This window comes from Cicer arietinum, chromosome 3 (genome assembly GCF_000331145.2).
Source record: "Cicer arietinum cultivar CDC Frontier isolate Library 1 chromosome 3, Cicar.CDCFrontier_v2.0, whole genome shotgun sequence".
NCBI classification, from domain to species: domain Eukaryota; kingdom Viridiplantae; phylum Streptophyta; class Magnoliopsida; order Fabales; family Fabaceae; genus Cicer; species Cicer arietinum.
The window spans coordinates 68532785-68544061 of NC_021162.2; the positions used below are offsets into that span (position 1 = coordinate 68532785).

At 29.6% G+C, this 11277-nt stretch overlaps 2 protein-coding genes across 2 annotated transcripts in view; one reads left to right on the forward strand and one right to left on the reverse strand.

The window, feature by feature from the left end:
- Positions 1-3555: 3555 nt before the first annotated feature.
- Positions 3556-6789, forward strand: LOC101506282 (uncharacterized). Its single transcript, XM_004493615.4, has 3 exons — positions 3556-3911; positions 4001-5717; positions 6022-6789. Exon 2 carries the CDS (start codon positions 4063-4065, stop codon positions 5626-5628), a length of 1566 nt encoding a protein of 521 aa, XP_004493672.1. The 5' UTR covers positions 3556-3911; positions 4001-4062; the 3' UTR covers positions 5629-5717; positions 6022-6789.
- A 1195-nt stretch (positions 6790-7984) lies between these two features.
- LOC101506828 (fatty-acid-binding protein 1) overlaps positions 7985-11277 on the reverse strand; it is a 5237-nt gene continuing 1944 nt past the window's right edge. The window contains exons 2-5 of the mRNA XM_004493616.4: positions 11183-11277; positions 10751-11000; positions 9579-9670; positions 7985-8435 (exon numbers count right to left, since the gene is read on the reverse strand). Coding sequence (XP_004493673.1) covers positions 8296-8435; positions 9579-9670; positions 10751-11000; positions 11183-11277 — 577 coding nt within the window. The 3' untranslated portion in view covers positions 7985-8295. The remainder of the gene's footprint in view (positions 8436-9578; positions 9671-10750; positions 11001-11182) is intronic.

Below are 11277 nucleotides of genomic sequence, written 5' to 3' on the forward strand. Positions count from 1 at the left end.
TTGATATTTCATACGGTCATGCCTATGTGTGAATGTCATATACTTTTAGTGTGGTGTCACCTCTAAACACTCATCATCATTCTTACACAATATACTCAACACTATATTATAATACGGAGAAATGCTAAGAGGTGTGACAAAAAATTTGTTAAAGAATCTAAATTCTAAAAGTCGATATTGTTAGATAATATGTATTTAGACAAAAAATTTGTTAAAGAATCTAAATTCTAAAAGTCGATATTGTTAGATAATATGTATTTAGACAAAAAATTTGTTAAAGAATCTAAATTCTAAAAGTCGATATTGTTAGATAATATGTATTTAGTTGAAAATTTAGTTTAGATATATCAACTTTTCATTTATTATTTTTATTTATATTTCGTTACGGAAATATTTTACTACATTAATTTATTATATAGATAAATAATAAAAGTGCTGGTCAAAGATTCATATATAAAAATTTTGAATTGAAATTATATCAAAAAGTTAACATATTGCATTAATTTTATATAAAAAAAAAGCATAATGCCTTAATTGATTCACAAAAAATATCGCATTAATTTTACCAATTTAAATAACACAGAACATCATTTTGAAATTCTACATCTATTGAAACATAATTAAAAGAATAATTATCATACGCAAATTCATGTTAAGTTTGTCTTATATTCCTATTAATCCCGATCATTTCAGAATATTGTCTTCCTTATTTATTATAAACTAATTATATTTTATATATTTAAAATCAATATTAAAATATTACCTTGATAATGATATATTATTTTTAATGTTTTTTTATTTGATTTTGTTTCTTATCTAAACGTTTTGGTAATTTGTTCTAAATTTCAAGTTTGTCATTATTATTAATCTGGAACGTTTCGCGATTTTGTTGTCAAGTTGGAGAATTTTTTCCATTTGTTTTAGGATGTTATTCAATTTTTTTTTTTTTTTTGATGAATTCTAAAATTGTTTTGAATTTACCTCGTCAATTTTATTTTTCTCATATCGAAATTATTTTCATTTCTTTGAAATCTTGATAGAACAAAAAGTCACAAGAATAATATTATGAGTTGTTTACTCTAATACATCAAGAAAACACACACTTTCAATATTGTTTATTCGTTATTTATGTTTTCGAAATACATAAATACTTTGTGAATGTATATCGTGGATTCTATTTGCCTTTATTCAAAAATAATTTATCAATTATCTCTTTTATTGTAAAATATTATCTTATAATAATAAATAATTTTTTTTATTAATTAGTAATATTAAAATAATTGTAATTTGAAAATTATAAACATTCAAAATCTTAATACAAAATAATCCAATTCACTTCAAATTAATTTTCCTAAAAATTTAGGTATTTTCATTTAAGTTTTATCATCTTTTAAATCTTGAATTAACGTTTCCAAAGCATTTTTTAATATAATTATTTTGAATTTTTTATGACTTAAAAAGTTAAAAAAAAAACTTAAAAAAATAGTAAAACGTTGAAATTTTATAATAGTAAAATTTATTTAATTATCTTTAATATTATTAATTTTTGCGAGTTAATTGTTTCAACGTGTTCCTCTATTGTTCTACATAGCCGCCCCAACACATTATGAGGCTTAAAGCGAAATTATTAAATAAAACATTTTCAAAATTTAATAAATAAATTATTAATATTTTATTTAATAATTATATAAATTTTCTTTAACAAAATTAATGGCATTTTCAAATCTATTTTTTCTATTTTTAAGAGAATGAAATAAGACATTTCAACGGTTCTACGGAATCATGTAAAATTTTTCATATTTTAGTTAAAGAAGAAAATAATGTGTATATGTTATACCAACTCACTAATTGTTTCACGATCTCTCAATTTATAAGTAGTATTTCTCATATAAACGATGTACTCAATTTTTATACTATGATTATTCAATTTATAATTAATATTTCTCTCATCCCTATTGTCTTAATTAACTAATTTAGTTTACTGACATAAGTATTAAATAATTTGCAATAAAAACAAAATATTTTATTTAATTTATATAAAATTTTATCAAAATTAGTTTCAAGAATATTAAAATATGAGACATTTTTTCTTAAATAAAAAAATATTTAAACCTTTTTTTTTAAATAAAAAGTTTGTTTTTTAGGGAGGCCTACAATACTGTGAGAATTGAGATTCTACCTAATGGGCAGGGTTCACCAAAATCGTAAAACATAGTATTATAACAAAAATCGTAACATGTTACCAACATAAAAATTACCAAAAAAAAAGTATAATAAGTATAGTATAGTTTAGTTGTTTTTATTTTTTTATATAATATATTTTTTAATTAGTGATATGACTCTATTTTAACAAATATATTTTACCCTCTCTTTATTTGTTTCCAAACCTTTAGTCCTTGGAAATTTTACTATCTACCCCTCTTTTATTTATATAACTTTGAAAAGAAAAGAAAAATACTAAAATATCTTCGTATATATAAAAAGTTATTATTTTTTTTATTTCTTCATTTCAACATTTTCGAAATTAAGTGTCAAAAAAATATTTTCTTTCCGTAATATTTTTTTTTAAGTTTTCCGGTACACAATTTCCATTCTAGAAAACTTCGACGTAATATTTCAGAAAGCTATTGGAAAACTTCATACACATGTGTTTTCGGTAGTTGTTTGATATTTTTTTTTAATTAATTTTTTGTTATTAGTATTTATTTAATTAATTTGATTTTAACTATTTTTTTTTTTCAGTTGATAGGGCTAGAGATAGAGACAAAGTTGTAGGAAGAATCGTCTATAGATGTTGCTCCGCAAATAATTTGTGAATGTCGTAGAAGGCGGCAATTTACGGTGTATTAATTATTAATTATTTATGGTGTATTATTTAAAAATATTTATGGTGTGTTAATTATTATTTATGGTGTATTAATAAAAGGACGTGTATCGGAAAACTTGTCTGAAGTTTACCAAAAACACGTTCTCTATCGAAAAAAATTGAAGAAAGTTTTCTGCTAATATAAGAATATATTTTTACAATATTAATATTAATTACAATTATTCATACCTGATCGATGTCAAAAATATTTGTAGTATCGACGCATATTTTATGCGATAATAGTATCGATTTATCTACGTCTGTTAAAATTTATAAAAATAATAAAATTAAAAAAATGATGTATACCAAAAATCTTTCTTAGAAAGTTTTTCGGAAATACATTATGTACCGAAAATATTCAGAAATCTTTAAAGTTTTCCGATAAAAATCTTCTAATCTTTTGTACCGCAAAATTTAAAAAAAATTGAAAATATAAGGTGTTTTCTGAAATTATTTAAATTTTTTTTTTCGTAAATTGTTGGAATTTTTTTTTCTCACTCCAAAAAAGATGAAATGGTAAAAACAAAAATTTTGAATTAGTAAAATAATAAAAAAAAGGTATAATGAACATTTAAAAAAAATTATGGAGTTATAGATATAGAAATGGGAAAGTTAAATTTTTCAGTTATTTATTCCCATAAAAAATAGCCCATTTAATGATTCACACAGGCCCAAAAAAAATGAGCCCAACTGTAGTCTCTACCCTAATTCCCTTTCTAGTTCTGGAAGGAAGTTGCTTGACACAGAGCAACAGTATCTTTCTGTTCCCATTTGTTCAATAGTTTGATGGTCGAAAAATATAAGTGACGGTGTGGAAGTCCTCGGAGGGATGTAGGAACTCTATGTTACGGTTTTGGTTTTAGGGATGTGGGTCGCAAAATACGACCCGAAAATCATGTTTTTTGGAATCGCGTGAGAACGATTCTGTTGCAATCGTAGATCGTTGAGAGTGAGCATAGTTTCAATTTCCAGTAGCAACCATGCTCTCTCCCTCGCCATGACGCCTCAATTTCTTGTCAATCGCCTCAATTTCTCGTCCCACAAGGTACTGTTTTTCATCCCTTCATTTTCTCATCACCGCAATGAGCTTCTCCAAACCTTTAATCTTGATCGGAAATCAAATTCTGTCATCAGGAAAATCAATTCATCTTAGCTCCATAACGTCGTCATTTCAAAGAGGATGATGGATTCGAATCATGAATTCAATTACCCTCTTAGGTCATAGGATGGTTCATAAAATTTCCCAATGTTTTAATGTTACAAGGAAGCTAAGCGACCAACCGTTTCGCGCGGATGACGAGGTTGTTAGAACCGGGTTTGAATTGGTTGAGGAGCCTCTGAAAAAAATGGTTGTAGCTTCATGTGAAAATGTTGTGGATTTGAATAATAATAATGAGGAAAATTGTTTTGGATACAATCAAAGAAAGTTTTTTGTTAGAGATAGTTTGTTAGGAAATGGTAAGAGGGAAAACATCAATTTGAATGATGAGGAAAATTGTTCTGGATACAATCAAAGGACATATTTTGTTAGAGATCGGTTGTTAGTAAATTTTAGGATGAATGTTGAGAGAGTTCTCGAGGTTCTTCGAAGAGACGGGTTGGATTTTGAAATTAGGGTTGCTTTAGACGAGTTGAGTATTCGGCCGACGTGGATTTTGGTTAGAGAGGTTTTGTATGGGGTGTTGAGAGAGGTGAATTGTGAAAACAAGAGCACACTTGCGAAATTGGCATATAAGTTTTTTGTGTGGTGTGGTCAGAAGGAGGGTTATTGTCATACGGTTAACTCTTATCACCTGATTATGCAGATATTTGTGGAGTGTGAGGAGTTTAAGGCAATGTGGAGACTTGTTGATGAGATGATTGAGAAGGGTTTCCCTGCCACGGCTCGCACTTTCAACATCTTGATTTGTGGTAGCGGCAAGGCGGGTTTCGCTAGGAATTTGGTGATAAAGTTTATAAAGTCGAAGTCGTTTAATTACCGGCCTTTTAGGCACTCTTATAATGCAATTCTGCATTGTCTTCTTGGGTTGAATCAGTACAAGTTGATCGAGTGGGTTTATGGACAGATGTTGTTTGACGGTTTTTCATCGGATGTTTTGACGTATAATATTATCATGCTTGCGAAGTACAGACTTGGGAAGTTGAATCAGTTTCATATGTTGCTCAATGAGATGGGAAAAAATGGCCTTTCTCCCGATTTTCATACTTATAATATTATTCTTCATGTTCTCGGTAGAGGGGACAAACCGCTTGCTGCTGTTGATCTTTTGAATCACATGAGAGAAAGAGGTATAGAGCCAACTGTTGTCCATTTCACAACACTCATAGATGGACTGAGCAGATCAGGAAATATGGATGCTTGCCAATATTTTTTCGATGAAATGGTGAGATGTGGATGCATGCCGGATGTGGTAGCATACACGGTAATGATCACCGGATATGTGGTGGCCCGTGAGTTCGAGAAAGCTCAGGAAATGTTTGATGAGATGATTTCTAGAGGACTAATCCCAAATGTATTTACCTACAATTCCATGATTCGTGGATTATGTATGGCGGGAAAGTTTGATGAAGCATGCTTTATGCTTAAGGAAATGGAGACCAAAGGTTGTAGTCCAAATTTTGTTGTCTATAGTACGTTAGTAAGCAGCCTACGAAAGGCTGGAAAGCTTTCTAGAGCTCGAAAAGTGTTACGGCAGATGATGGAGAAGGGGAGGAATGTCCATCATCTTCCCAGGTTAAGAGCAAAACGACACAAGAAATGAAATAACATTGTTCGGTTGGCAATGTAAATTCGTGGGACATAAACTTATTGATCTGGTTCCTCTTCTGATGTAGAAGCTGGAGAAACAAAGTATGTAATTTTTCCCTTCAAATAACATTTTATTCAATCAATAGTTAATCTTTACATGTAAACCTGTAAGCCATTTTTTTCATAATGTGTACTATCAATATTACTTGTTATGTTTGTCCATTGTTCATAATAAATATAAATATTGTTGTTTAGTCTGCTAGGTTTGATAAAAAGTCATTAAACTGGAAGCACAATATCAATAATGCTATTGTAGGGACCCAGACGACTACATAGCGTCGTGATAATAAAAATAAAATTATGAGAGTCATGTTTTCTATACTCACTTTCACATTGTTGCTTGCAGATGTTGGACCAAAAATTGAAAGGAATGGAGGGAATGAGTTTTTGGTCACCTTGTTTATTGGATAGTCTCCTCATATATCTGAAACAAGCAATATGAGCACAAAATTACATTAAGCTATTGCCAAGAGTTAGATGTGAAGCATTTTTTTGTTGCTTTCCACACTTGCTTAAATCAGCTGCTTTGCTTCTAGGTTTCAATGAAAGCAATTTGTCTGCTGTCATGTTCCAGATGATTATCAAGAAGAGTGTCCCTTCACCGTCAGATTATATTTTTGTTTGCTCATTCGTCGGCTGGGTATTTTGTGCCAAGTTAACATGTGATGGGCAATATTTTTCGTCATGCAGAATGTGGTGATCTGGATGAGCCGATTTTGAATATTTACAAGCTATCCTTAACATGTATGGATGTTATTGAGGTATTATGATATTGTCAGTGCAATATGCAGCCGTATTCACCACACTTGGCCAGCTCTTTGGATCCCTTCCAGACGACTATGATGTTTTGAATATTGAGTTTGTTGTAAGATAACATCTTTTTGGCCCCGAGAAAGTGAAAAGCAGCGGCTTCTGATCGTGATGAAGATACATCGAGGTTGACTGATAATAATTCTTTTAATCTTTATAGTGCAATCTGTATAGCATTAATTATCATTTGTTTCAAAATATCCTAGGTGGAAGCTGAGAAACAAATCATTGATTCCTTGAGGACTTTTGTGTAACTGCATGGTTCACTATATTTAATGAATTATTTGCCTCAAGGCTGCTGGTATCTGTTTTCATAGCTTCATTTTCCACTTCTCAATAGCTTCCGAATGGGTCAATCTAGAGTTATATTTTGATGGTTTTTAAGAATATAAGGGGTGGGAAAAGAAGTCATTGTCTGTTTTTCCACCATAGATTATTCATAAATAATAATAATAATAACCTAGAACAAAATTAAAAAAATTTCAATAACAAATATGTGAAACTAATATAAAAAATATAAAGAAAAAGTATACTTATAAAAAAACTTTACTAATAAATGTAAATTTTAGTTACTAATAAAATAATACTATAGACATACTCATCAACTTGGTTGTTTGTAGTTTCAATAGCCATTTTCTCATCTCTTTGGGTTAGGTACTTTGTTGGAACTCTTGAAATTTCAAATTCTAATTATTTTTCAGGTAGCTAATTTAAATAGCAGTTAAGCTAATAGGGCCATTAAGTCCAGGAGCCTCTTAAAACTAAATTTGACAATTATTAGAAAAATTATAGTGTAATCATATAATTTTTTATTTAGTACTTTTTTTTACTGAAGAATAATTATTTTTAAGTTAAAGATTAATTTTGATACATTATCTATGAAAAAAAATTACATCGCTAATTACAAATTTATACTCCTAACCAATCACAAATCAATGTAATAATATTGATATTTATTAATTGAATTAATATTACATATATACTTTATGATTAATTTGTTTTTTTTAAAGACCAAGACCTGACTTTCATTCTAATTAAATGAACCTTTGTTGCACTTTAATTTATATACTGAAATAATGTTTTCACATAAAAATTTAGATGTTATAAATTGATTAAATTCTAGGACCATAAAAACAAGTGCAACAAGTAGCAATAAGTTACCCTTCTGAAACCTCATCCAATAAAATATCTAAAAATTTAAACATCATATCAATGGATGGTAGGTCATTTGACTACCATTGGAAAGTTAGCACGTTTTCCCACCATAAGCCATATCAAGCATATCAATTTGAAACACGACACATTCTTTGGAACAAGTCACGAAGAGATACCTTTGTATATAAATTAATTTTTTTTCTTGGTATTATCGAAGAGTTAAGACATTATTTTAGGAAACGTTTTTAATCCCACAATTTTTAAAATAATCAATAATCCAGAAACTTGCAAGGTTTTTGATAAAAAAAAAAAATACAATCTATTTATTATAGACACGTTGACTATTAGTTTGATTAGGGGTGATATATACCGAAAAGCATCATCGGTGTCCAAAAATAGATACAATAATATCTCTTAACATCAAATAGGTTACCCTTCTACAGGGTAAATCTTCCCGAGTTGGGAAAAAATAAAATGAATGACATTTTATAGTCAAAGCTAAAAAAAGTTGCAAGCTAAAAGATAATAATGAGATATGACTAAATTCATGGTATATCAATCTTGAAGCCCAAGGGATTTATCAAATAAAAATTACTACAGGCATGGAGGTAACGAGGATGAACCAATGTCTTAGAGAAGATTTTCATTGAGCAGTTTAACTTTGGAGGTAAGAAACCATGTTGAACTTTATGTCTTCTTTGGCTTGTTTATCAAATGAATCCTCGCCAACATATAAATCTAGGATTGACCTACATAGGAGTTTACTCTGGATGCTTCCCACTTCTTGCCCATCAACTACAAAAACCAAGACATAAATTTGACGTCAAAGACTCTTTTTGTATTGTAACGTTAACAAGAATATGATAAACTGGTACTGAACATAGAAATATAAACGAAATAACTGACTTTAGTTGCACAATTCTGGTTTCTGTGGCCAAAATTCGGATTACAATAGGAAATCTAGTCTACAAGAGAGAAAACAAGGGAAGATTAAGATAAACACTTCCTATCCAAGAAATTTGAGAATCTAGGTCTCTCCCTTCCACGAAATTGAAAGTTTGGTCTCTCTCAATCAATATCTAGTCCCAAAAAATTGCCTACTGACTTTTCCTTCATGTTCTCTATTTATTAAATAATTGTCTAATAACATAATTCGGCCTAATAATTAATTGCCTATAACTACCACTTATTTCCGCTCTCTCTAGCAATAGTATCCTACAAAAGCGACTAAAACACCTAATACTAGTTGCAGATTTGCAATAGTATTCATATTCTTTAAAACACCTAATACTAGGTGCTCTAAAAGATTTGCATGGTTTAAAGAATATGAATACAATGCACTAATGTACCAGTTCCAATTTGAAAGCACCTACATAGTTGAAACCTTCACAAATGTCTATAAGATACTAGATACTTTAAACTTGCTATTTTAAGCAGGGTACAAGTGAAACGAAAGCCAATTTGATAAAATGTTTGATGCAAAACAGAAAAGGAGAATACATATCATTCACATTTCCAAATTACATAAATTCATTTGAGACAACTCTTTCACATAGTCAAATTGTCAAGTTTACAAATATAAAAGAGTAATAATAGTTTCGCTTCCACCAATTTCCTTATAATTGGAAAGGTGTAAATGTAATATTATTGTGGATTTGTCTCCATTCAAATTATAAGTATCCATGTAGCCACTAGTTATTTTGGAATATGGTATATCAGGGGACACTCCTTCAGTTAGACTCAATAATAATTGAAAAATGAGGAAATGTATAAACAATGCATGATTTATGAACTGAATCTTCTGAAACCACAGTTCAGAAGATCTGAATTATCCTTATATGAAGAGTTCATGAAGCACAACAAAGATTATGTATGCACTGTTTTATAATTCTGAAAGTTGAGAAGATGGAAATGCGAACATGGGGAAGGATATCTTACTCGTTGTACGAAGAACATGACCCTTCTCTCTTGTGAGATGGATTACAGATCCACGAGGTATTTTGATTTCATCTTTAAACTGTGAAGTAAACCTGCATCAAAGTCTGCAAGTCAAGTATAACTACAATATGCAACACAAAATTCTAACCCAATTGGATTTATGATGGTTTCACAAAGGGTCTTATGAATAAACAGTTGGAATAAAATTTTAAATGGTTTATTAGATCTAAGATAACATTAACAATTATAAAATGCTTTTCACTTTTTAAAGCACAAATCACATATATTTGAGTGATTTTTTAACGACAAAATTACTAATTACTTGTTATAAATGTTATCTCTCTAACCCATATATTCCTCCTCCCAACCACCTTATTACTCTGGCCATATATGACTCATTTAGAGCACGAGAAGAAAAAGAAAAGAGAAAAGACAATGCTTCCAGCTTAATATCAGCCAAAAGCCAGCGTCCCCGCAACAAGCATAAGATAAATTAAAGAGAGTTCTCAAGTGTTATAGTGATATCCACATATATGTTCTATGTAGCACTGACAAATCAAATTTAAAGTGAGTTTAGTGTTCGATACTGACACGACACATGTAATGACAATTGTATGTTTCTATCTTCTCAAATCATTGGTAACGTCAATGTGTGAATGTTAGTGTCGTGTTTGGTGTATGTGTCAATGCTTCATCGTATATGTTTATTGTTCGACAAAAACTTATCAAAGTCTTACAAGAGTACTCTGTCTTTGCTTAATTATAAGCAAATAAGTGCTTGCATTTGTTGCCCTCAAATATAAACAAAAAGTTAACTAATCTATCCATATTTAATGACATTGTTTCAAAAATATCTTTGCATTAATTCCTTAATGGTGTGGAAAATGATCATAATAATTAGGAGTGAGTTAATAATTGTATTTCTTTTTTCTTTTGCATGAAATCAATAAAATTAGATGCAGTTATGTAACATCCTTAATGAGTGTATTTTGTTTATAATTAAATCCGGAGGGAGTACATATAAATATATAATGACTAATTCTCAATCAATCCGAAAAATATAACACAAGTTGAAGAAACTAATAAATAAATCCGAAAATGCTTATAAATAAAAATAAAGACTAATTCTCAATCAATCCGAAAATGCTTATAAATAAATCCGGAGGGAGTACCTGTGAAGTAATTCTTTATTGTCTGATCCCCCATATTTTTGCAATCTGATTCCTACAGACTCTTCAAATGCACTACGCACAGAGTTAATGCTCAATTTGCTATAAACAATTTGAAGCCTTACTGTCATAGGTATATCATTTTCGAGAAGATCTTCAGTAAACTCCTTATTGCCCTTCAATTGGGACGCAGAAAATCTCCCATATTTCTCAGAAAGACATCTCTTTATGTCTTTATCATCAGCATAAACACCTGCAATAAAAAACATAAATTTCCCAAACAATAACTACAATAAAAGTTTGGATTTTGCATAGTGAACATTGCACTAAGTAAACAATTAAAAAATTTCAATAAGCAATAAAAAAGGGGTGGTGAAATTTAGCATTCATAATTTCAAACTAACACTAACGGTACCAATTAATAAAGTAACTTACCAAATTCATATACATCAATGTTCTTCAATCCCAAAATGCATTTCCTCCGCAACCCAATTCCACATAGTTTCTGAGAAGCTTCTAGAACAGAAGGG

Coding starts and splice junctions, on each gene's coding strand:
- LOC101506282 (XM_004493615.4), top strand. CDS start 4,063: ATGAATTCAATTACCCTCTTAGGTCATAGGATGGTTCATAAAATTTCC.